General features: G+C 34.8%; 2 protein-coding genes across 8 annotated transcripts in view; one reads left to right on the top strand and one right to left on the bottom strand.

The window, feature by feature from the left end:
* Window positions 1–32: 32 nt before the first annotated feature.
* Window positions 33–914, bottom strand: LOC126762370 (uncharacterized). The gene is made up of 2 exons (XM_050479089.1): window positions 491–914; window positions 33–417 (listed from the first exon to the last, which is right to left on the bottom strand). Exons 1-2 carry the CDS (start codon window positions 821–823, stop codon window positions 166–168), a joined length of 585 nt encoding a protein of 194 aa, XP_050335046.1. The 5' UTR covers window positions 824–914; the 3' UTR covers window positions 33–165.
* Window positions 915–1,796: 882 nt separating this feature from the next.
* Window positions 1,797–26,603, top strand: part of LOC126762274 (formin-like protein) — an 89,546-nt gene continuing 64,739 nt past the window's right edge. For 3 of the 7 annotated variants that reach the window (XM_050478923.1, XM_050478921.1, XM_050478922.1), the window contains exon 1: window positions 1,810–3,526. In XM_050478923.1, the coding sequence (XP_050334880.1) occupies window positions 3,248–3,526 (279 nt within the window). In that variant the 5' untranslated portion in view covers window positions 1,810–3,247. Of the gene's footprint in view, window positions 3,527–26,603 lie in introns of all 7 variants that reach the window. The other 4 variants (XM_050478920.1, XM_050478919.1, XM_050478918.1 and 1 more) reach the window with 4 other exon arrangements.

Raw genomic sequence — 26,603 nt, 5'->3', positions numbered from 1 at the left:
TAATTTTTAATGTTTCAATTAAACAAAGGAAGTATGGATTATAACGACAGTAGTCACGTTTGTTAAAGTTTCAAATGTAAATTGCATAAATTAATATTTTACAAATATTATATTTTATAATAATCTCGCTTCTTTTGTAAGCATATAATATAGAATTCATGGGTGCTACGGACTCCCTGTAACAATATCACCTTCATTACCAGCGTTATACATATCAGCTTCTATATCCTCGCTGTCGCTTTCTTCTGTGCTTGCGAATGTTGGAATTTGATAATTTTGCTGGGCAGGAGTTGGCAGGTTTATCTCGCTTCTTTTGATCGCATCTCTTCTTTCCATTAAGTCCTTCCATGGATCTTCCAGCATAGACTTATGCACGTACGCCGATACATCCTTCACTTTGCAATTAAAAGATTGTCTCTAAACATAAAAATGTGATTAGAATAAAAATAAGTATTTTTATTATTATTATTTTTAATTATTTGTTACTAACGCTGTTCCGTTGTTTGTGTCCACCACCACGCCATTGCCGCTCCGTAGGGTCACAGTTTCGTGGTGTCTGTTGCCATTGCATTCCATAGCCGCTAGTGCTGTGCCGATTACTTTGCCATCCACCCGAAAACCGATTTTGTTGACCTCCACGACCTCTTTGCTTATTCTGATAAAAGTTTCCACCGCTGCCTTTAGTATTCAGGTTGTTGTAATGCGGTCGTGCGGGTGTGGAACATGTACCTGGGCCGCCAATTTCTAGTGATATGTAATCCTCTGATTGAGAAGGATATTGATGTAGTGGCTTAGCATAGGGAGATGTATAATTTCGAGACATTATATATTTTACACTATATAGTAATAAAAATTTTAATTGACAAATTTCAATGATAAATATTACACGCGCGAATATGTGTGTAATGAAAGAGCTTTAAAAAACAATGGCAACAAAAATGAAGAAGTCAAATATAAACTTTATGAATGAAGAACATGGAAGAAAATTTTCCCAGAGTTGCAGTGTTTAAAATAGAACGTAAACAAGAAAAGAGTTACCGTATCGCTGAGATAGTGAAAAAGTTTTGTTTTTAAAACAAACCAGAATTTTAATTAATAATTATAATTTTTCTTCTTTAGATTAGTCTCTAGCTTTAAGACAGCAGAAACCCCTACTCAAAAAACAAGAACACACTCAATCAAGCTCAAGCTGGTGTTAAATTTTCTTCACGTTATACCAGCTACCAAAAAATTACGTTAGTTACCATTTACGGTGCAGTATAAAAGGTTAAAATACTTGCTTACTACTATTTCACGCAAAAGAAAAATCACATTCAGTAATTTGGATTAATGTGCTGAACACATAGACAGCGATAGACTTCAAGTGACATCTGTTAATATTAAAATACACAATTTTTTTTTGGACACAGTTATGTGGTTTTGCAGCTGTCTAAATAATAGTGTCCTTAAGAGCGTGTGTATTTTAATATTTGAGAGATGTCGCTCTCTATGTGTGCAGTACATAACTGCTACGTTGCTGACGTCACACTATATTCTAAATCCGAAGAACCTCCTCTATATGCTCATACCCGTTCAATTCCGCATTTATGGATGCTTTTGTAAAGTTTTCCCTATTTGTATTTGGCTCCTATAATGTAAACTTGACTGTTTATGTTATTTTGAAAGTTCAAAATGAAATATTTATTCACAATAACATGTGGTCAAACAGCTCAAAGACGACAAAATGACAACTAATCCACCACAAACTAACAAAGGGTTGACAGTTGTGAAACGAAAGAAATTTCAATTGAATTTTTCTTATCCAATTGTCAGTGCATGTTTTGTGTCGGAGTGTTGAAGTAACTTATTTTCGTGGAATAGCGGTGAATAATGGTTATGTTTGTTGTTGGTGTCCATAGGAAAACAAAAGATAATAAAAAAAGGAATCAAGTTGGAATAAGTGCCTAGACGCGTTCTGTTTTATGCAAAGATATGCTGAAATAAGCATTCAATAAATATGCATTAATTTATGAGAATTGCAAATTGCAAAATATGCTCAACGACAATAACGAATTGCATTCGAAGTATATTTGGTTGAAAATAATAGTGAATTAAGTGTGTTTAATTTAGTGGTACATATTTTTGAGTGGTTGTGAAAATTTTATGTGCGTGAGTAAACCGAGTTCATCGGTCTAACGAATTCGGTAATTCCTTATTTAACATATATGTGCATGTATTTTACTGCGTTTAGCTGATGCTCATCAGCACAAAAAGCCAGACAGCGGTTTCGCGAGATACATAAAGGCGATGTATTCAATATACTTATAACTCATAGTCTGCTGTCTAGTAATGGTGTGTGCAACGACCGGCGTTTTAACATTAAAGGGGAATGTACATAACATTCGCTGCACATCAGTTGGGTATTCTTGGCATCAAAATTTTGGACGAAAAATTGTTGGTGTATATTACGCTGAAATTCAATAGATTTTGAAAGCAGATATGAATATTAAAAGTTTTTTTTCATTTATTTTATGGTTGGATATCCAGTTTTCAACTCTTGCTTTAAAAAAATTTAATAAATCAAATTGAAATTATTATTGCATGTCAACCTATATAAATTGGAGAACGTTTGTTTTTCAAAATCATCTGTGAATTAAAATCTATAAAAGCATAACTCGTGAAATAATGGCAAATGTGTATTTATATTTTTAAAAGTAATTAATAAAGGTGTACCAATTTCTAGAGACGATACTACAAAGCTAATTGGATTGTGTTTCTTCTTTAAAGAAGTGTCTAGAAACAATAAAATTTCACTATTTATAATTCTTTATCCTAATATGTATTGCTAAAATTACATATACAATCGGTATTCTGACGTATTAAAATAACACATGTTTGCAGCTTGCAGTTTTGACGATTCAATCCATATTAATAACGAAAGATTATTTAAATTATATTTAACTGACATTGTTTAAGATCGCAGGAACAATAAACAAAATAATATTTCAAAATCTGCTCTTTTAAACGATAAATTTTGGATCTGTTCAACGAACTAAAAGAGCAACTATCAAGTTGCCCCGAGAAAACTCGTGCGCTGTGCCGCACTGTCCAGTCGACAGTGTGGGGAGCCGTTGTATCCTCATTAAACGTAGCGCTTGGCGGTGGTGGGGGTGGTGCAGTAACATCATCGGCGGATAGCAGTGGTGGCTCCGGCGTATCCGGACCAGGACCAGGTGGCGGTGTGGGCGTTGGCCGCTTAGCATCCATTATGGGCGCAGTTAGTTCACGCCATATCTCTACCAGTGATACGTTGGTAGAGGAAGGCGGTGGAAGTAATAATCATGATCATGGCAATGGAAATTGTTCAATTTCACACAAAAATGGCATAACCACAGCTACTGGTGGTTTTCTGCAAAAACAAGATTTGCATTATGATATCGGTTCGAGTTCTCAGTATCATCATGTACGTCAACCAAGCGTTCGCAGTCGAAGTCAGCAACCCATGCCAACCACAGATGAATTGGATAGGCGTTTCGCAAAAGTTTTGGTAAGTCATAAGTCATATAAAATTGTTGTTTATATATAAAGGTTGATACAAGCAATGCGGCAAATTTTAAACCAATAATAACAAGGAGTTAGGAATATAAGGATTTCTGATACAAAATTTAGAAAGAAAATATTTCTTTCAGAAAGCTTGCCGAAAGCTGCTTTTCTATCCTCGAGTCTTTGTTATCTAAATCAGAATAATTTCTAGTTGTTATAATGTTTTTATAAGTGTGAGGCTAATCTAATAATTTATATTTACATATACATACATACATATATATGTACATGTATACATATATATATATATATATATATATATATTATATATACAGTCATGGATGGAGAAATAGCACACTTTTAGTTAAGCAAAAAAATACGCTGTTTTAATTATAACTATAAAAAAATTAACATATTTTCAAAATGGGCATATGCATTGTATGCATTGTACTCTGGAAAAAAAGATAATAATATTTGGTCCTTGCAAAAAGGCAAAAGTCCAACTCAGATTGCCGAAATTATGAGTTGTTCGAGGAAAATGGTATACAACGCCATCAGTTTTGATAAAAGGGATCCAAATTTGCTCAAAAATAAAAAAAAAATTCACAAAGCTGCTGGGTGTAAAACAACGGAACTTGTCGATACAGCCTTCATTAGAAAAAGCTAGGGTTATCCTTTTAAATCATCCCGAGAGATTATGGCGGAAATAAACAACGAATTTGGGCTTAACGTATCCAGTAGATTTGTGTGAAGACGTCTATATGATGATATGTTGTTTGGACGAATGAGTCGAAAAAAACCACACCTGGCAAAAAAAAACATAAGAGCACGGCTGGACTTTGCTAAAGAACATTTAGAAAAGGACGTCTAATTTTGGATAAGGGCTCTGTGAAGCGATGAAACTAAGGTGAACCCTATCAGATAGGATGGAAAACCATTTCTCCATCGTCCCAGAAGTCAGACGTATAAGAATAAGGTAGAATGTTCCAATTTGCATACATAAACATTCTTAAAAATACCATAGAACCATTCGATTTGGAATCAATGCTAGGGAATTGGATTTTTATGCATGACAATAGTCCAAAGCACGCAGCTTAAAGTATGAAGAACTGGCTCACTGAAGAAAGTATTAACGTCCCGAGGTGGCAGCCCAAAGCCCCGATGCAAACTCAATGGAAAATTTATGGAACGACTTTAAGATACAGATTGCCAAGAAAAATTTTAAAAATTCGGGAGAACTTTGTACTGAATGCAAGGAGGTACGCAATCCCCCAAACGAGGTGCCCAAACGATGCCAAGTAATTTTAAAAAATTGTGGGCACACAACAAAATATTAACGTTGTAAGTGCTTAAATGCTATAATACTTATTAGATTTCTAATAAATTTATTTAATTTCCGCAGAATCGGCCTACTGTACTATTTCTGTGTCCACACCTAAACACGCAATGGGGAAACTCAATCATTTTTTTTTAATGAACTATTGAATAAAACTTTTTAATTTTTTGTAAATAACTCACTTATTTCTTACTTAAGTGATGCTAGTGAAAAAATTAAATCTGTTTTCTGTTTATATCGAAAATACACATCTTTTTATTACATTGTCAAAGTGTACTATTTCCATGACCATCACTGTATATATGTACATATGTATATAAAACTACATGCCAGTAGTCTATCTATTTACACATATCGTTTATAGTGTACATTTAAGCACGTACAGTCACTAATTGCCCAAAGTGCTCTGTGGATTTTCAAACGCGCTTATGAACTCGATTTTTGTCGCTAATATATTAGAACTCCTCTTTCCTCATCGTACTTTTTCAAATTAGATTTACCTATAGTAATGTATACCCACAAACGACATGAACGTTCTATATTTGTGTGTATTGAAACTTTTTTACATGGGCTTGTCCCGCATGACAATATTTACGTTTGACAGATTAGGTCGTTGCCCGTGTTTGCCTGGGATCGAAAGAGGAATTAGCGCATAGAATTTTTCTATTATATTAAAATATTGTAGATTTCGAATATTGTAAACGAATAAATCAAATATTGTAACAGAAATATTTGTGCGCGACTAGTTAATTTCTTTAGCGTTGTTTATTGGGAAAAACTTAATTGTGGGCATAATTTTTATGATCGTTTGCATTTCAAAGTTTCAAGTAACATTTATATTAAAATATATAAAAATGTAAAACCATTTGTAATTTGCTTAACTGTTATTAATTTCTATTTTCATCTTGCCTCAGTTTTCAAAACTGCCTTAAAGTACTTGTTAAGATTATTTAAAAATAAATTCGAATACGTATGTGTACTAAATATCTAAAAACATATGAGCATTCTTATTAAAATGATTGTATTTGAGCGTTTGTGTGGTTTTAAGTGCTAAGTACTCAGTCAGCATATAAAAATAAACGCTGACATCATCGTCTTCCAGACTTACACGCTTATTCAGTAGATTAATGAAGCCGGCCGAGCAATTTGTAGATTTCGTAAATTTGAAAAACTAATATATGTATATTTGTAAACTTGTGTATTTGCGATGCGATAAGAAACACTGGGAGGCAGCTTCGGCATCAATAATGAAAAAAACATATATGTTTACAAAGAAAATTTGTGTTAGGTTTTCAGCAGAGAATATGAATGAAATAAATGATTAGTCGCTAATCCCTATCAAAAGTTGATAACTGAACAGAATAAAACGGTTAGCTAAAGTAGATTAAATATGTAGTGTGTCTTGCCATAAATTCTGGTATAAGGTTTACAATGAATACAGCTAGCTTACGATACATACATATGTATGTATGTATGTACATATATTGCATTGATTTTGGGTGAGTTAAAGAAAATCGAATTATAATGATATAGTATAATAATCGTATATAATAAAAAAAATCTTAACATTGCGAGAATGTTGCTTTACCGTTATTGATAATTTTTCCCAAACGTCTACCTTTGTTAAAGTTAAGAAAAGTGCGGTTGTCCACAAAAGGGAGGTTTATCGACCAAGTTGATTATGAGGAGAGGGTCTGATGCGATCTATGCTAACGGACGACAGTTTATCCTATTTATCAGATCACTTCTATGTATGATAGTAATATTAGAAGAGCTATTACAGGGTCCCATAATTCTGGTGGGGCTTTGTTACTGTTCAGACTAAGAGTCATGCTGCTTATTTTAGCTTCTTGGAAACGTGTCCTACTGCGTTTATTAAACCTAGCCGGAGTGAGGTTTGAATGAAACCTTTTCGCGTAAACGTAGCAGAAAAATTCCTCCGGGTCCGGGTTGGACTCAAACGCAAACACATAAAGTTATCTTACTACTTCCAATCCAAACATGGTTAGCCAGCTTAACTACAGATTCTAAGGTATTGTTTAACATAAGACATAAGATCATCTGATCTCAAAAAAGTGGGTCGAAAAGCTGAAATTATCTACATTAACATAACTCAAACTAGCTAATTTTTTAAATATGTTTAATGGTTTTACATCATACATGGTTCGTTGTGTGGTATATATGGAGTTGAGACTTATTTTGAAATGTGACCGGCTGTTCAAAGGTATTAAAAATGATAGCATTTGGTTTTATTATAGACTTTAATGTTTACATCAGGTTTTTTATTGCTCAAAACTTTAAAGAATTTTTCAAATATACACGTTTTCAAAGCCTGTGCCCTTCATAACTTAAAAACTACTGCACTGATCATTTTGAATTTTTGAATGCTCTTTCTGTACATAATTTACGAGAGCAATTCGAAAACTCATCTTCAAAATTGTTAATATTTTTTTGTACAACAACAAATTAGTCGATCTTTTCGCAAGATCCGAGTTTTTCTTTTTAAAGTCTTAAAAAAAAATTTAAATCTTAATTTTTTTTGTTTTTAAATTTTAATTTTTTTTTACCTTGATTAGTTGAAATATTATTATGTTTTAGCACCTGCCGCCACTGCAGGCCGTCATTGGTTTGAATTTATTAATTCAGTAGAAATATAGGTCTGAGTTACAGCTATCACACTACAACCGTTGAAGCCCCCGGATACCGAATGTGTGGGCTCCAGTCCCTACAACGAACATTTTATCGAAAATATCAGTCAATCTGTGAGATATTGAAATTCGGCGAAAATCCTTTACTGATCACAGTATACTTGAATCAGATGAAGGACTCTCTCAGCCGCCATATACTTAATACAAAGATTTTTGAACTTCAGGTTGACTATACCGCATATATGGGCGAATATGTGGACTATCGTAGTGAAAAGGCGAGAATGTGTTATATTAATAACAAAGTATTTTTGCGATCAAAAAGCATAAAATCGGTTGAAAATCTTTCATCGCATTGTTAAATAAAATACATAAATATCAGAGATCGTTACATTTTAATAAATAAGAGAATTTAAAAAATAAATATAATGAAGTTTCACAAACGAAAACATGATTTGTTGCATATTTTACAACAAAAAAAGTTAAAACTCTTTTAAAATAGTATTATTCTAGGATATTTTTGTATATTTAATTAAAGTTTTTCCATCTGGTTGAAAAATGCGTAAATGGCGGGTATTTGACACCGTTGCTTTGCAGAATGCACTCCGCGATTATGAAACTACTGGAAAGAACAAAAAAAGAGAGACAATAGTAGCGGTGGTTAGAGACGCGCTTTCAAAACTCAAACAAATTTGATATGATTGGCGTTCAACTAACGCTTGAATGCATGCAATTATCAGGAAATTAGTCGCTATTTAATTTGTAAATTAGACGCAAATGTCGGACAACTATGTGGCAGAAAAGGCAACACATAAGAAGCATTAGTAGCCACCGTGATCAACCCGCATTACATTACGTTAGCTCACCATGAGCTAAGCATAAACGGGACCAGTTTTTCAAATGCAACTCGGAATCTATGAAACCTAACCAACCAGTCAGCTCTAGTCAATACTCCAATCAACCAACTGCACAAACGACAACAAAAACTACACGTTGATTTGTAAAAAAAATGCTTACTCTGATATGTTGTTGCTAGAAAGTGTATTTGTGTGGTTGCGGTAAGATGAAATCCGAAAACCACGTCTCTCAGATTTTTCTACTACGAAATCCAGCTTCCACACACAGTCTTTTGTCAGCTCGAAGCTGTTTGTTGATATTGTTGCTTTAGCGCTTTACATTACAAATTTCAACAAAATTCAAACTTTGCTCACTACTCAAACGTCGTGTTGCAGACAACCGCTATTGCTTTGGGGGGAAAACGAAGGTGGCCACTAAGTATTTGCTTATCGTTTTTGTTGTTGCTGTTTATGTGGATTCCTGTTGCTTGTGTCAGGTCTATAACTGGTGTTGGCGTTGACACTGATGCCGACATTGCTGTTGCTTCGGTGCATTAAACCAAGCTTTAGAATTGAATCTATTAATTGAATGTATAAGCGTGTGGCGACGATAGGCGTTAGAGTAACCAGAGGTGGACCAGTTTGTGTCCAAAAAAGGCACGCCGTTGTTTGCAGCGCATAAAATATATTTACATATATAAAATATGTATTTGTAATAGATTTTGTAGATGTAAGTTTACATGCGCTCAAAAGCATATGGAGCACAGAATGCACTAGCAAAAAACACGGTTTATCAACGTCATAATGTCAGTGTGAAAGAGCAAGAAATTACCATCCACCTTATTAACTTCATTTTTTGACAGCCAAACTAACTAAAGCAATACTTGTATTTTGGTCTCTATGACATATTTTTTACCCCTCAGTTATCCGCTTTATTTTGTGTTTTGATATTTATTCTCGTGTGCATTTTGTAGTCTTCGTTTGTAATGTAAATTTCTCTTTGTATTTTTCATTAGAAAAAAAAAAAACCAAACATGCTGTTGGGTGGGTGTTGAACCACCAATTAAGTGGGTCACATACCAGTTTCACACACATGTTTGTATGTTTGTGTGTATGTGCATTATAAACAGTTTTGGGATGCAGCTTAAGCATAACAAGTTCGAGTAGTCACTGTTTTCTACTTATTAGCATAAACATGATCCCATGATCGGAAATTAAAAAATCTACAATTTTAGTTTATAGTGTATGTTGAATTAAATGCTCAACGTTCTAGAAAATTAGTATAAGTAACTTTTAAAGTGAAGCACATGCGAAACATTTCATTAAATTATTTGCACACTATCTTCCACTCAATATAAGTATTTTTGATTGTAAAATGATGTCCACCTTTTTGTGGCATTAGGGACAAGATATTCTTACGTCAGTATTTACCGATTCATTTCAGAGAAATTCGTCACAGCATAAATATGCATGACAGATGGCGCTGGTATTTAAATCAAAACCGTTAAATGGTAATATAACTAAAATTCTAAATTAGAAATATCTTTCACAGGAGTTTTCTCGGTGTCCAATGCAATTACGCTAAATTTTGCAATAGTACAATTTGTGGGGAAAGAAATCATACAAAATCACAATGATCGGTGAATTTTAATTTTGGGGAATTAATGAATTTGACGTAACGAAAACCGAACATGAAAATACTGATATTTGGTAAAAATACTTAGTTATTTAACTGTGTATATACATAAATGCTAAACAATTTATGTTTACATATCTATTTTTTGAAACTATTGAACATTTGTCTGCAATCATTTACGAGATAAATACAAGAAATTGCGAATTTCATGGAAAAATCAGGCTTAGAGCCCCGTACTACCTCGCCGGTGTGAGTTACGGCTTTGTTGAACTGGGCACTTTTGTAGAGTGAACAATTCTGAGAAATGTGCGTCTAAAGTCGAAGCGATGCTATAAAATACCTCTGATCTGTAGGAATTTAAAGATAAAAACTCACGATTGTAGTGTATTTTCTATGGAAAAATTTTACAGGCCTTGGTCCAGTTCTTAATGTTAATATTAAGGGCTAAAATTTGTAGGGATTTTTTTTAGGGTATTTCCAAGGAAATTTCGTGACGGGACTGAAAAAAATTAATAGTTCAACAAAAAAAAAAACACCCCAATGTTCATATGTATGTATATGTTATTCTTCTCATGTCAAACATCACGTTTATATTTAAACAGTTTTGATCTTCTTAAACATATATAAAATTTTTTAATAATTTGATTGTTTTATCATTGAAGATACCGTTAATTACTAAAGTAAGTTCGTTATGTCTTCATAAAAAAAATCATTACCATTTCTCTGCTTAGTGGGGGAATTGTGGCAGCAGTAGGCACATTTTTATCTTTTAGAAGAAATTTACCAATTAACACACTTCCTTTTCACTTTGTTCTCATTTCGGTTTTCCCTTATTTTACACCACTTAGAAATTAAGGAATAGGTGGAGGATTCCTTAACATGTGGTGATTGCCTCATACTCTTAGTAATATAAATATCCATGTACACTCATGTATGTATACATATTTTTTTCATACTCTCGCGACATGTTGCTACAGAGTATTATAGTTCTATTCTCCTAACAGTTTGAACATATAACGGTTAATTAGAAAAGTACTGAAAGTGCGATAAATCACTAAACAAAAACGTCAGAAGCATCAAGCAGGGCACCGACCACATATCGGTGAAAACCTGTCCTGATAACGATAACATTGCATAACATTACTTCTGTTTTCTTATTTTAAGTACTGAAAATATATTCCATCTAATTCTTTAATTTTACAGCATACAAATTGAAAATTATTTCAAAACTGGATCGTAACTTTTCCAGACGCCGAATATGTGGAACCCGTTGTCATGGTTTTTTTTTACCGAAAATATCGGTTAAACTGTAAGATTATTATAAATCAATCCGTCCAAGTTTTCTCCTAGAGAGTATATATTATTCCGTTATACCCGAACTTACTCTTCCCTACTTTTTTATATGAAAATGTATGTATATATTTATACATACATATGTATGCTTCCTTCCACATGTGTTCAAACTAGTTATTCCTAAACATATTCTTTGATGTTAAATTGTGGGGTTGCCTTTTCCGGGGTAACCGCGATAAAAAACAACGATATTTTTGAAGCTTGCGTGCACAGCTGATTTCGTTTATTCTGACTTTTACTTTTGTGTGGTTGCTCAGTGTCTATAGACTAGGGCACATAATTTCTGTGAAAAAAATTCCAAGTGGATTGAAACTCATGAAAAACGAGAGTTAAAATAACAAACATTAAGGGAAAAAAAATTTACGTTATTAGTTTTGAAACTGGATGACGATGTAAAAGTGCTTATAGTATTGAATAAAATCTGCCAACTGTTTTTGAATCCTTATAAATAGAATTAATATTACAGCTATTTATTGACAACACAACACAATGCTATCCCAAATGGCTTGTCAAATTTAGAGTGTATTTTTTTAGGAATTTTCGAAAGGACTAATTATATAAAGTTTTTTGTTCATTAAACTATACAATATCCCACTCCGCAGGATATATACGAATATGTATTTAAAGTGTAACTGCTGTGTCAAATTCGATAAAGTGTTTTGTAATTTAAAAAATCATTGGAATTCTTTCTCGACATTACATTTATTCGATATACACATAGACCAAAAACAACAATATGTCAAAAGTGAATGGATCCATAAATGTTTTTATGATTCCGAAATAAATTTTCCAAACATCTTAAGTAATGAAAACGGGTTTTTTGAGTGATAACTGAATAGGAATAGATCGTAAATAACACAAAATCATCAATATGTAAACAAAAAATTCATATGAAAACGAAAAAGCAACTGATTTTGAAATTATGGATATAAACGCTTCTGCGCAAGGAGAAGCACGCGCCGTATCGACACCACCTTATATAATTGAATCATACTTCGTAGTAATCTTAAAATTCAATTGACTTATGTTTCTCCAAACTTTAATTATGTAATCGTTTATATAATGCTAGGTATTAGAGTTTTGTTGTGCTTGAGTTGGAAAGATTTGTATATTACAAACTTTGTTGGTATAATATAAAGTGAATAACTTACATATAGTATAACATATGAAGATGACATTTTGTGTTTGTGGGTGTTTTGTTTCGCAACTTTAAAAGTTACATTATGACTACGAATGCTTAGATGCATATACGTACATAAGTACATATGTATGTGTATAGTATTAATGGACATATTCATATGCGAATTGTCAATCTCAGAAGGCGCCTTCCACTTGAAACTGTCATACATGGCTGCTTCTTGCAGCATTTTACTCATCGTGTCTTACTCACTCGGCTACGACGCAATACCAAGTGGTTTTTACAATACTTACGTAGGTCGCTTTTTATATTTCGGGATCAGAGAACAAAGACAAATATTAATCATCGTAAATCTAAAGCGATTATTTTTCGAAATATTCTCTATTAAGGTCTACATGGGTCGAAGCACTTTCCCGCTCTGATTGAGGTATCTCCAAAACATGCGTTGTGCGCGTATCAACCGTCTCTTCAAATCTCGAAAAATGACGACCTCTAAGTTTAATTTTTAAGTACGGGAATAAAAATACATGATTCGCTTACAAGGCAGGGCTATAAGGTGGACGACGCATCAAATCTGTATTTGAGTGCATAAAAATGCAGTTGTTTCCGTCGATATGTGAGAGCTCCCATTGTCATAGTGAAGAGTGATCAGCCTTCGGTTGTTGGTTTTCGTGATTTCTTAAACGAAAACTGGCAAACAAATGTTTGTGTACCACTCGGAATTTACTGATCTGTTTTGTTCTAGTTGTATGGCTCCGACATGCCAAGGGTTTCCAAAACACAGTACTTGGAAGTGTCACTGCTTTTTTACTTTCACGTAAATTCACTTTCATCATCTGTCGCGATATCATAGACGTGTTTCGGTGCTCCGCTATCGTATTGTGTTAACTCTCGATCAATCGTTACGAGCCTATTTTGAACGATTGTCAAATTGTATGATATCCAACCAGAAAATTTTTTGTTTTTAGTCAAATGTTCATGCAATATTGAATGTATGCTGATCCCACTAATGCTTAGTTGTCCTAGGCGCACGATCGACCAAATAATGATATCAGTTTGCGTACAGCAGTAATAGTTTACGGGACAATAACAGGTTTTTAACGACCTTCACGAAATTTGTCTTTTTATGATCTACGACCTCGATTGAATCCACCATACTGAGTTGCTGAGTTATAGCCCTGACAGACAACAGCGCTAATTTGCATTAGCGGGCTTAATTTACATTTACTTGCGCATTTGAACCATGTTAATGCTCAAAAATGGCCGACTTTTGGTATTTTTTGACAGATGTCTTTTGAAGTCTGCTGCCTCCTTTGCGTTTACAGCATCAGAGGTAAGCAGTTTTATATTGCTAATTAAATTATGTGCAAGTATATTAACAAAAACAAATTTTAATATTTTTAGATGGCAGAAAGTAAACAACGCACAGTTTGCCATCCATTTTTCCAATATTCTTAACTTTTTCGCACACATTTTTCGCTTTACAATCAATTATTGCTTTTAATTTAACTCTATTATCTTCTAACGTAGTTAATAATAAACGAATTTTTTCGTCAAATTAATATTTATTTTCCAAAAATACCAAAATTTCTATTAATAATTTCTTTTATTAATTTTTATTTCACTTTTTTTAAATAAAAAAACAAATTTCAATTAGCTGTCTAAATGCACAAGTCTGCCGTCTGTCACCATAAAATTTCAATGCGCATTAGCGTTGCTTAATGCGTATTAATTTTGCTCGTCTGTCAGGGCTATAACAATATCAAACTTCACGATGACGATGTGTGTAGCCAGATAGCAACACTAGGATTGCAAATCCCGAAACATAAAAGCCAACCTACGTACGAAATCTTCAACTGCGTTGTAGTGGTTTCCCACAACAACCACCACTGAAGACGCACTTAGTTGATTTAAAAGCCAATGTATGTAGATGAATCGGCAAAGACATTCCACAGTTGGGCTTAGTTCCAATGTTGGCGTCAGCTTAAACATTGTCTACAAAGATTTTACGAGTATGACAGTTCGGAAATCGTACTCAGCTCTGTCGTACCAACACAGGAATCTATTAAAGGATGACAGTCACGTCTCAAGCCAAACAAATGCAAGCGTTTTCTCTCCCACTCCGCCGTCCGATCTCTCAAGTTCCAGTGTTTTGTGTTACAAAGTGCTGCAATGTCGACTCTACAAGTAGTAGTTCGGTTACAAGGGCAAGGGCATCATAAAGAACATGCATGCGATAGAGTGAAATAAGGAATCAGCACAAAACGTAAGTAAAATTGAAATGAAAACTCCAATGCACAGCGGACTGGTTACAACATCAACAACAACTACTCAGAATAGACCTTGTCGTGGAACATAATAAAAATAACATAAAATTTTAAAAATACTCCACAACAACTAAACTGAAATAATGATAAAAACAAAAACAGCAATTACAACAACAACGACGGCAACGGCGGCCATTGAAACGCAACAAATAAGAAAACAAAAAGGCGTTGAGAGCGTTGCATTGCGTAGTGTAAAGGAGTCAATGGAGAAAGCCCTGCTGCAAAATCACACGAAGCAAAACTCTTGGTTTATAGGCGAGGGGGCGAAAAAGGAATCGTTGACGTGTTCAGCAACTCGCTTTGTGTTCTTATTCGTAGCAGTTCGCTGCGACGTTTTTCGGCATTCGTGTTCTTTCTTTCGTAGTACATAGTTGCATTTGCAAATATATTTTGAATATATTTAAAAAAAATTTCATCGTAAGCAAATATGTATACAAATATACATAATATAATATAAATATTTTAGAAAATGGAGTATGACGAAAAAATCGAATTAATTAAAGATATTGTGAAATGTATGGAGGAAGCCATACAAATTGATTTAGACGAGAGTAAAAAGGGTAATATATGTTTGTTTTAATAAATAAAATGTTGCACCTATGCGACAAGTAAAGTAAAGAGTAGACAATGGGTTAAGGTAAAGTGAAAGAAAATGAGAAAAAAACTCGAGCAGAGTTGCGCAACACAAGTTGCTCGTGTGAAGGTAATGGGCGACAGCAAAAGAGAATCGCCCGAGAATTAGCAACTAAAGTTGCTTCATGTAATCGCAAACTTTGTATGTACAGACTTATACATGTACATGTACATACATACATATGCAACATATTTTGCTTATTTCCCTTTTACTAACTTACTAGGTGTGGTGCAGCATTATCGATGAATGACAGACGACGGAAATGATGTGAGGGTGTTTATGCTACCAGCTAGAATGTAGATATTGTTGTTGTTGAGGGCGGACACTTGCCTTTGAGTGCTCTGCTGGTCGGCTCGTGTGTGATTGTCAAGTTCAATCACTATCGTGCTGTTCATTGCCCACAGTTTAAGCATATAGTTTTTGTAATAAAAATACATTTTGTAAAAGCTGGGAGTTACATATGTATGTATGTATGTATGTACATACGTTACGTTACGTCGCAGTAGAGTGAAATTATTTAAACATAGCATCACTACTGAATATCTTGTCAAATGGAGCAAATTAAAAACAATATTTTAACACATTCTCATATTTTCCAACGACAGCATTCTTAACCGAGCTTAAAATGGATTTTTATAATTATATCAAATTTAATAACAGCTGATATATGTATGTACATATGTATGTAATTCGTTTTTATATCTTTAAAACTAGTAACGAATAGGTATAATTTACTGAGTCTTGGACATTTACAATATTTTTTTTGGAAAGTACATGTTGTGTAAAAGCGGAAATTTGATAAAAATAAGTTATTTCAAAATTCAATGTTTTACTATATACATATGCATGTAGTTCCACTTCAGTATTCAGTTAGTATAATAAGGAGTTTTTAGAACATTGCCAATAATGCCGAACCAAGACTGTGCGGAAAGAATCACATCACTGAATTAAGTTTCCTCGGACTTACAGCAAAGGTATGAAACAGCAAGTGTAAACAGCTAATTCGTTGTGCTTGAATCACTATGAAGAACAGCAAAGAGCGGCAACGAACGGTAAACAAACTTGCAACATTTGCAGAACACTCCGAACAGCAGCAACATATGTCGCAAACCAACACATGCAACATTGATGCTGCGTGCATAACAGGCTGCCAGAAAGCGTCTGTTGGTGCACTTGCAAGAGCTGGCGGAGTGGACGATGATGATGAAGAACCTCAGACTGCCAGCGAAGACGAAGGCAAAGCCCATTGCCAAGACAAAAGTCACAAAATGCTAGGCGACGACGAGGAAATATTTACCGAGTTGCAAACGATGGAGAACAAGAACAAATGAAACTGCATTATTGCATACACTCATTTTCTTGTACGTATATATGTATGGGTGCGTGCTCATGTCTGCGCATAAAGTTGTACAATATGTGTGTAAATAAATAAAAATAAATACTCGAACAGGATAAAAACCAGAAACAGCAAGCATTTTTTCATTTGCTTTTTTTTATTCTTGTTGTTAGTGGAAATGCGAAAGATGACGTTTGGTATGTTCGGGAGTTCAGCGCTGGCAGTTGGTTTCGACAATATGAGTGCACAGAAGTTTTCATAACTTATGAGTCATTTGTAGAACATATTTGCTTTTATATGCATACTTAAGTATGTACATAGTATATAGATACATAAGTATATGTACATATACATAGGTAGAAAAAAGTATAAAAGGCATAATCTGTTTTTTAATAATATTTGGATATTAGGCGAAAAGAAGGATTTATTATAGTTTATTAGAAAGCTAATGTATTGCATTACTTTCACAACGCCTATGATCTGCCTTGCGAAGAACGGTCAAAGGGTTTCCTCGGGTAATAAACAGCCTTTTTCTTCAAAGATTTTCTCATTAGAAAATTAAATGTTTTATTAGATTTTTTATTATTACAAATATACACTATTAACAAAGAAATTCTGAAATTTTTGGAAAAAATAATTTTAAACTCTTCTAAAGTGAAAAAATACGTGTTTTAGTTAAAATCATAACTTAGAACTTGGACAAAGAAAAAACTGAAAATTGAATTTTTGGCAGACATTTTTACAAAAAAAATGAAATGTTCTCAAGGCTGTGTCCCCGAAACTATTACTCAACTTGAATATTTAGAGCAATATTCAAGAGACAAATAAATAAAAATAGATAAAACAATAAAAAACTCGATTATTTGAAACGCTTAAGCCCATGTAACCCCTTAATGATACTTATTGCCTTGTTTCTTTATACATATTTGATAAGCGTAATTGATAGAGAATTTGAAGTTATTGGCTTCTCTGTTAGATTTGGTTGTTTAACGCCATTTAACTTCTCCATCTGGATTGCACATAAAAAAAATTAAAAACAAGTAAGGAAGAGCTAAGATCGAGTGCAACTGAACATTTTATACTCTTGCAACTTGTAGGAACCAAGCCAGGGAAATACTTTAAGGGGTAAAATATCGTCTAGAGGATCGAAATTTTAAATATACTTACATATACTATAAAGTACATATCATACACTGACTGACATAGTCGGCATAAGGTTTGTTTGAAATACGAAAATCTTTATACATTTGTATGTAGTATATGGTAGTTTGGGGTATTCACTATTATCATACCACACAAAAAATTCTCTGGGCTTCATTAAGGCACCTCAATTCCAATCATATGGAATAAAGTCAGCCGGATGTTCGAAGATCCTGATATTAGTTATATGGGGGCTAGGTCAAGTTTTCGCCCAACCGATATATTTAACCGATATAAGTAGACTTTAATTTAAAACTGTGTTATATGGGAAGCATTCGCCCATTTTCGCACTGTGACATAGGAATATGAGAGGAATGTCAGGTACTAAATTTAGTCGAAATCGGTCGGTCGGGTCCTGAGATACGGGACTTCACTAAAAAGCGGGCGGTGCAATGCCCATCGTCCAATTTTTACCCCGGCTCCCATAAAGTTTTCTCATACCTCTCGGAGGTATATTTTTACGTCTCTGGCGTATTTAGTTATTGATTTATTGCGCTTTAAGTAGCTTTAACAGTACCATTATACGAGTAAGAGGGGTGAGCGGGGATATCATCCCATTTCATCCATTTTCACACTGTCGGAGGAGTTCAGATATAATTTTGGTTGTTGTTGAAGTGGTTTAAGAGATATGTACATTAAACACGCCCACTTTAAAAAAAAAATTTTTGTCCACAGGTGCCGCTTGCTCCTGCAATACCCTGCGTCGAATTAGAGTTTTATATCTTAATTTAGTGCTTAGTTACGGCGCTTTATAGGTTTTCGTTTAATGGCAATTTTTGGGTCAAAAAAATAAAATAAAATTTTAAAGATTAATTGCATCGAAAGGAAGGTCTAGCGAGTGGTATCTTTTCAATCTTCTACGTAGTAAAGTATTGTCCAGCAGTTGAATCGCAAACATATTTTCATGATTCTCCAAACGGAAGAAGGTCTGCTAAATTTTTCGAGTGTATCCTTTAGAGTAAACAACCCCGGTGGAGGATATCGTTTCTCACATAGAAAGGAGCCCCCACTATGGTGTGCAGAACTTTATTTTCAAAAGTTTGCGTTACCTTTAACTTTGAATTCGCTGCACTACCTCAGATTTGTATGGCAATCCAGATGGGTCTAATTATTACCTTACCAATTAGCCACTTATTCTTCAGACTGAGGCGAGATCTTGGCCTAAGGGGCCAGTGTAGCAGCGCAAACTTTAATATTAGCTGAGTCCTTTTTATTTTTACATGATCTTTCCAAGAGCGCCTCTTATCAATTGTAATTCCCAAACATTTTGCGCATGTGTTTGTTGGCAACAACTGACCATATGACCATAAAGCCGCGGTTCTAGAGCATTGAGTTGCATCTGCAGTTTTTTGGAAGCAATATTAAGGTTGCCACTTGATGCTAGCAGTGCAGTTTCATCAGCATAGGTTGCCGTCATTGTGGAGTCAGAGTTGAGCACTGGAAGGTCTGCTGTATAAAGAATGTAGAGCACTGGGCCGAGTAGACTGCCTTGGAACACGCCAGCACGAACAGGTCTCAAATCCGACTCAGCATAACGGCATCTAACGTAGAATGCCCGATTGTGCAAGTAAGACCTTAGCAGCAAATAATAAGGCATTGGTAGTTTTTCCTTTAATTTGAATAATACAGACTTTGTCAAATGCTTGGCGGACATCAAGGAACACAGCAGAGTACTTATGTATGTATGTGGACTTCCGCAGCATAATCGATATCTGCCTCAGAGGAAATAATGATATTGGGGTCCAATGATTATTATCATTATCTAGGTCTCACTGGTCATCTTCTTCTTGACTTTAATAAGCAAAATATTCTTATTATCAAAAGGGATACATGTCTCCCTACTAATATCGGGTGATTTTTTAAGAGCTTGATAACTTTTTTTTTAAAAAAAACGCATAAAATTTTTATGTTGGACTTTTTGAAGATAATTTCATTTAAATGTTGACCGCGGCTGCGTCTTAGGTGGTCCATTCGGAAAGTCCAATTTTGGGCAACTTTTTCGAGCCCGAATAGCCCGAATTTCTTCGGAAATGTTGTCTTCCAAAGCTGGAATAGTTGCTGGCTTATTTCTGTAGACTTTAGACTTGACGTAGCCCCACAAAAAATAGTCTAAAGGCGTTAAATCGCATGATCTTGGTGGCCAACTTACGGGTCCATTTCTTGAGATGAATTGTTCTCCGAAGTTTTCCCTCAAAATGGCCATAGAATCGCGAGCTGTGTGGCATGTAGCGCCATCTTGTTGAAACCACATGTCAACCAAGTTCAGTTCTTCCATTTTTGGCAACAAAAAGTTTGTTAGCATCGAACGATAGCGATCGCCATTCACCGTAACGTTGCGTCCAACAGCATCTTTGAAAAAATACGGTCCAATGATTCCACCAGCGTACAAACCACACCAAACAGTGCATTTTTCGGGATGCATGGGCAGTTGGCCACCAAGATCATGCGATTTAACGGCTTTAGACTATTTTTTGTGGGGCTACGTCAAGTCTAAAGTCTACAGAAATAAGCCAGCAACTATTCCAGCTTTGGAAGACAACATTTCCGAAGAAATTCGGGCTATTCCGGCCGAAATGCTCGAAAAAGTTGCCCAAAATTGGACTTTCAGAATGGACCACCTAAGACGCAGCCGCGGTCAACATTTAAATGAAATTATCTTCAAAAAGTAAATGTCATGAACCAATCTAACGTTTCAAATAAAGAACCGATGAGATTTTGCAAATTTTATGCGTTTTTTTTTAAAAAAAAGTTATCAAGCTCTTAAAAAATCACCCGATAGGTGCTTTCAGAAATTTATGTTGGATGGCATAATAACACCGTTCCCACGATAGTCGGGTCTAAGTAGACGGAACGGACCGGCCAAGGACTGTCTACTCGGCATTATTCACCGAAATTACTTCAGGAATTTTTTCTGCCGCTAAAACAATAAACACAACACTTTTTTCTGTTTTCATATCTTGTCTATATTTTCATGCTATGTAAGACCAATAAGAAGAATACCATACAATGAAATGTATAGACAAAATAATTATACAGTAGGTAATGGGAAACTAAAGCGTTATGAATATCACAAATAGATGGCGCTGTCAAAGACCTATAAGATTGGTGTAAAACTATATTTCCAATAAGAAGGACCACAGGAAACTGGTTAAATATGAATTGTATGGGCGATTTTCAGGATTATTATACTCTCGCAACAATGTTGCTAAGGAGAGTATTATAGTTTTGTTCACATAACGGTTGTTTGTAAGTCCTAAAACTAAAAGAGTCAGATATAGGGTTATATATACCAAAGTGATCAGGGTGACGAGTAGAGTCGAAATCCGGATGTCTGTCTGTCCGTCCGTCGTACGTCTCCGTCCGTCCGTCCGTCCGTGCAAGCTGTAACTTGAGTAAAAATTGAGATATCATGATGAAGCTTGATACACGTATTCCTTGGTTCCATAAGAAGGTTAAGTTCGAAGATGGGCAAAATCGGCCAACTGCCACGCCCACAAAATGGCGGAAACCGAAAACTTATAAAGTGTCATAACTAAGCCATAAATAAAGATATTAAAGTGAAATTTGGTACAAAGGATTGCATTAGGGAGGGGCATATTTGGACGCAGTTTTTTTGGAAAAGTGGGCGTGGCCCCGCCCCCTACTAAGTTTTTTGTACATATCTCAGAAACGACTATAGCTATGTCAACCAAACTCTACAGAGTCGTTTTCTTCAGGCATTTCTATATACAGTTCAAAAATGGAAGAAATCGGATAATAACCACGCCCACCTCCCATACAAAGATTATGTTGAAAATCACTAAAAGTCCGTTAACCGACTAACAAAAAACGTCAGAAACACTAAATTTTACGGAAAAAATGGCAGAAGAAAGCTGCACCCAGGCTTTTTTTAAAAATTGAAAATGGGCGTGGCCTCGCCCACTTATGGACCAAAAACCATATCTCAGGAACTACTAGACCGATTTCAATGAAATTCGGTATATAATATTTTCACCCTGATGACACGTACGAAATATGGATGAAATCGGTTCACAACCACGCCTTCTTCCAATATAACGCTATTTCGAATTCCATCTCATGCCTTCTCTGTATAATATATGTATACATTAGGAACTAATGATGATAGCGGAATAAAACTTTACAAAAATACGGTATTTGAAAAATATATAAATGACGTATAATGAAATCTCGATTATCACTTTATCATGCGAGAGTATAAAATGTTCGGTGACACCCGAACTTAGCCCTTCCTTACTTGTTTTCTATCAGCGGATGTCTCTTGGTACCGCATAATAATTAACGTTTATATGTTCTGAAAATATATAGTGACTCGATCTGAACAAATTCTTGGATGTTCGGAGCATGCCAAATTCCGCGTAGATATCTTGTCAAATTAAAAATTCTCCATACAAAGTTGACTTCGGTTGTTCAGTTTAGCAGCTATATGCTGCAGTGGCCCGATGTAGGCCGTTCCTACTAATGACCCGCTTCTTGGTGTGCAAAGGACGGGTTCAAAATTTCAGAATAATATCTCAAAAATAGTGAGTGACTAGTTCGTATATATGTATATACATACATACCTACATATTTAGACGAACACACAGATAGGCATGCTCTGCGTTCCGCACAGTATCGGAAGATGCTGCCCTAATAATCTCGGGCCTACACCCTTTAGGTCTCTTGGCCAAAGAAATTCAATGTCTTACAAATGACAGGTTACCGCATAATACACAGAAAGAAATTGCAAGGGCGGAGACGGTGAATCACTGGCAAAAACGCTGGCAGGAAAGCGAAAATGGGCGGTGGACATTCCGACTGATCCCCAACGTTGAACCATGGCTAAACAGACCGCACGGTGAGGTAGATTTCCACCTAACTCAAATCCTCTCAGGACTTGGCTGCTTCAAAGCATATCTGAAACGATTCGGACACGAAAGTAACGACACATGCGATTATTGCGGAGGTGATACCGTCGAAAATGTAGAACACACATTCTTTTATTGCCCGAAATATAATCATCAGAGGCAACACTTAAAAAATGCGTTCGGTGAACGCACCCAACTCCTGATAACTTGGTAAACCAAATTGTCGAATCAGTAGAGAAGTGGAAAGCTGCTTGCGAAGTGGCAGCCAAGGTTATGAAATCCCAACGTGCTAGCGAACAGCGGCGGAGAAGAGAGCCGTTAAATGTAACGAACAACTACGACCCAAACGCACAAACATTGACGTGACGGGAAGAGTTGGCGACGAACAATGTACAGGGGGGGTTATTAGACCAACAGAGATGGGGCCAAGTAAATGCAACTTGTAACTGAATGCATTTTGACCATTACGTACGCATGAGTGTCACTCAACCATCCTCCCGACGTAATACTTGACGGTGGTACCGGGGGGAACGGTACAGGACGGTAGGAGGTTTAGTTCGGATTAAAGTTCCACACTGACATGGGGTCCAGACTTTCGATGCTTCCTCCTCGTAAAAAAAAAAAAAAAAAAAAACAGATAGGCATGGTGATAGAGTCTAAGGTGTTTCCCTTTTGTATGTATATGTATATATTCTATATTTAGACACAAAGTTGATTACGTACTCATGAAATTCATTTATATAATTGCTTATGTACATATATCTGTAGAACTTAGCGGTTGTAATTTTTAAAACAGCTTAATTCTATGAATTACAAACAAAAACGTGATTACTTTGAATTTTACTTGAATATTGAATATTACTTTTGTTTTGTTAATATTTTGCCTACAAGCATACATACATACATACATATTTATATCAGAATCTAAGGTAAACACTTATTTAGGCCTATTTTATTTTATTATATGTAAGTAGGTTTGCTTACAGCTGAGGAATTCGTTTATTGTTGAAACGATATTCTTGTTTGAAATCTTGCTTCTAACCTCTCTCTGGGTTTGACATTTTCATAAACAGAACAATGCAGTGAGAACAATTTCAAATTTTGTGCTATTAAATCCATGAGCTCGCATGCGAATCCACAAAAAACAAACTTGAACTTGACATTTACTTTGTTCGTTATTATTGCTTGTTATATAATATTAAGATTAAAGTCGATTTCTTTACGTTGTGACACAAGCAGGTACCACAATTTTGAACCATTCCATACAATATAAACACAATTAAATAACATTCAACACTTTTCGAACATTTGAGGTTTCTCTGCGTTTTCCTTTTCCTTCTCGTTTCGCTCTCGCTTTATTTGTATTATAAATTTGCTAACAAAATTTTGCAACAAAGTGTAACTAATTCATAATACATTTGTATACGAGCGGAATTCAGCATTAAAAAAAATTGCGCAATTGTGGAAAAATAATAAAGCAACAGGGTAAAACGAATTTTAAACGTATGAAGATCGCTGTTGGACATTCATTTGAACTTGTTTTGAAGGTCGGCGCGTAATGGAGGCATTTACAAATGCATACTCACATACTAAGTAGTACAGAAAGCAAAAATAAAACGGCGTTCGTACATTTAAATAGTATTTATTCGAATGTACTTTGATTCTCGAAGTATTTTTCAACTGTTTTCTTAATATTACAATGCAAATAAAGTGATTTCAGTTAAAAACCGTCGACAAACATTATGGTTTTCTTTCAAATTAATTTATGAGTCGCTAATTAAGATATTTATTGAACATGCCTTTATATGTATGTAATGGCAATTTAGTATTTAGTTAAACTTATCTACTAGGAATGCTGTTAATAATTAATAAAGTCTGCAGGTCTAAGGCTACTATTGATATAAAAGAAAAACAAATTATTCTTGCCAAATAAATGTCATCATAATAAATATATTTTGTTTAGGTAGAGTAAAAGGTTAGTCAATAGTTTGAGTCAAAAATAATTAAACTAAATATATTTAAATATAATTTATTTAATTATTACTGATATTTTTTCCTTTCATTGCAGGTAAGTTCATTTAATTCGGAAGTAAAAACGAAGTTAAAATGGTGAGAAAGGCACTAACAATTCAATTTAAATGAGAAAAACTTTTTATACTCTCGCAACAAAGTTGCTAAGGAGAGTATTATAGTTTTGTTCACATAACGGTTGTTTGTAAGTCCTAAAACTAAAAGAGTCAGATATAGGGTTATATATACCAAAGTGATCAGGGTGACTAGTGGAGTTGAAATCCGAATGTGTGGCTGTCCGTCCGTCCGTCCGTCCGTGCAAGTTGTAACTTGAGTAAAAATTGAGATATCATGATGAAACTTGGTACACGTGTTTCTTGGCTCCATAAGAAGTTTAAGTTCGAAGATGGGCAAAATCGGCCCACTGCCACGCCCACAAAGTGGCGAAAACCGAAAACCTATAAAGTGTCATAACTAAGCCATAAATAAAGATATTAAAGTGAAATTTGGCACAAAGGATCGCAATAGGGAGGGGCATATTTGGACGTAATTTTTGGAAAAGTGGGCATGGCTCCGCCCCCTACTAAGTTTTTTGTACATATCTCAGAAACTACTATAGCTATGTCAACCAAACTCTATAGAGTCGTTTTCTTCAGGCATTTCCATATACAGTTAAAAAATGGAAGAAATCGGATAATAACCATGCCCACCTCCCATACAAAGGTTATGTTGAAAATCACTAAAAGTGCGTTAGCCAACTAACAAAAAACGTCAGAAACACTAAATTTTACGGAGGAAATGGCAGAAGGAAGCTGCACCCAGGCTTTTTTTTTAAATTGAAAATGGGCATGGCGTCGCCCACTTATGGACCAAAAACCACACCTCAGGAACTACTCTACCGATTTCAATGAAATTCGGTATATATTATTTTCTTAACACCCTGATGACATGTACGAAATATGGGTGAAATCGGTTCACAATCACGCCTTCTTCCAATATAACGCTATTTTGAATTCCATCTGATGCCTTCTCTGTATAATATATAGTACATTAGGAACCAATGATGATAGCGGAATAAAACTTTACACAAATACGGTATTTGAAAAATATGTAAATGACGGATAATGAAATCTCGATTATCACTTTATCATGCGAGAGTATAAAATGTTCGGTGACACCCGTACTTAGCCCATCCCTACTTGTTTATATCATGTTTCGAATGACACTTAATCATGAGATTAGGCTGTTGAGTGTTTTGACTTTGACTTTTATAATAAAGTACATACAACATTACAATGTTTATTTTTAATAAATAAACAACATGAATTTTTTAATGTCAAAAGCAGATATTTTTATATCTCTAACTGACTGCTTTAAACGTGATCTAAAATTTTTGGTTGGAACATGGTATAAATAAAAGTTCAACAAACCCTGGCTTTGTTGGCAGATCCATTTTCACCATACTAAAAATAAAATCATCTAATAAGAAACCAATCAAAAATATATTTTTGTTAGAATATTAGCTTGGCTCACCATACCAAAGTTTAGTATGCTGAAATACTTATTAGTATTACAGTTACGTACAAGTAGTAACAGTCCAATTGGATTTCCTTAGTTCCATCGTAAAATTCTCATGAACCGATTTGCCACCGTTTAGTTTAATTCTCCATTTACGTGTGTATTAGACTAGGGAGTTGATTACAGGTAGTTTGTTCGATTCACTGCAGAGTAACACTTGGAGAATGGAAGACAGCTAGTGTTTAAT

The sequence above is a fragment of the Bactrocera neohumeralis genome, chromosome 6 (genome assembly GCF_024586455.1).
Source record: "Bactrocera neohumeralis isolate Rockhampton chromosome 6, APGP_CSIRO_Bneo_wtdbg2-racon-allhic-juicebox.fasta_v2, whole genome shotgun sequence".
In the NCBI taxonomy this organism is placed as follows: domain Eukaryota; kingdom Metazoa; phylum Arthropoda; class Insecta; order Diptera; family Tephritidae; genus Bactrocera; species Bactrocera neohumeralis.
Note: the sequence above shows the minus strand (reverse complement) of the source record. Positions and strands in the feature narration are given on the sequence as shown.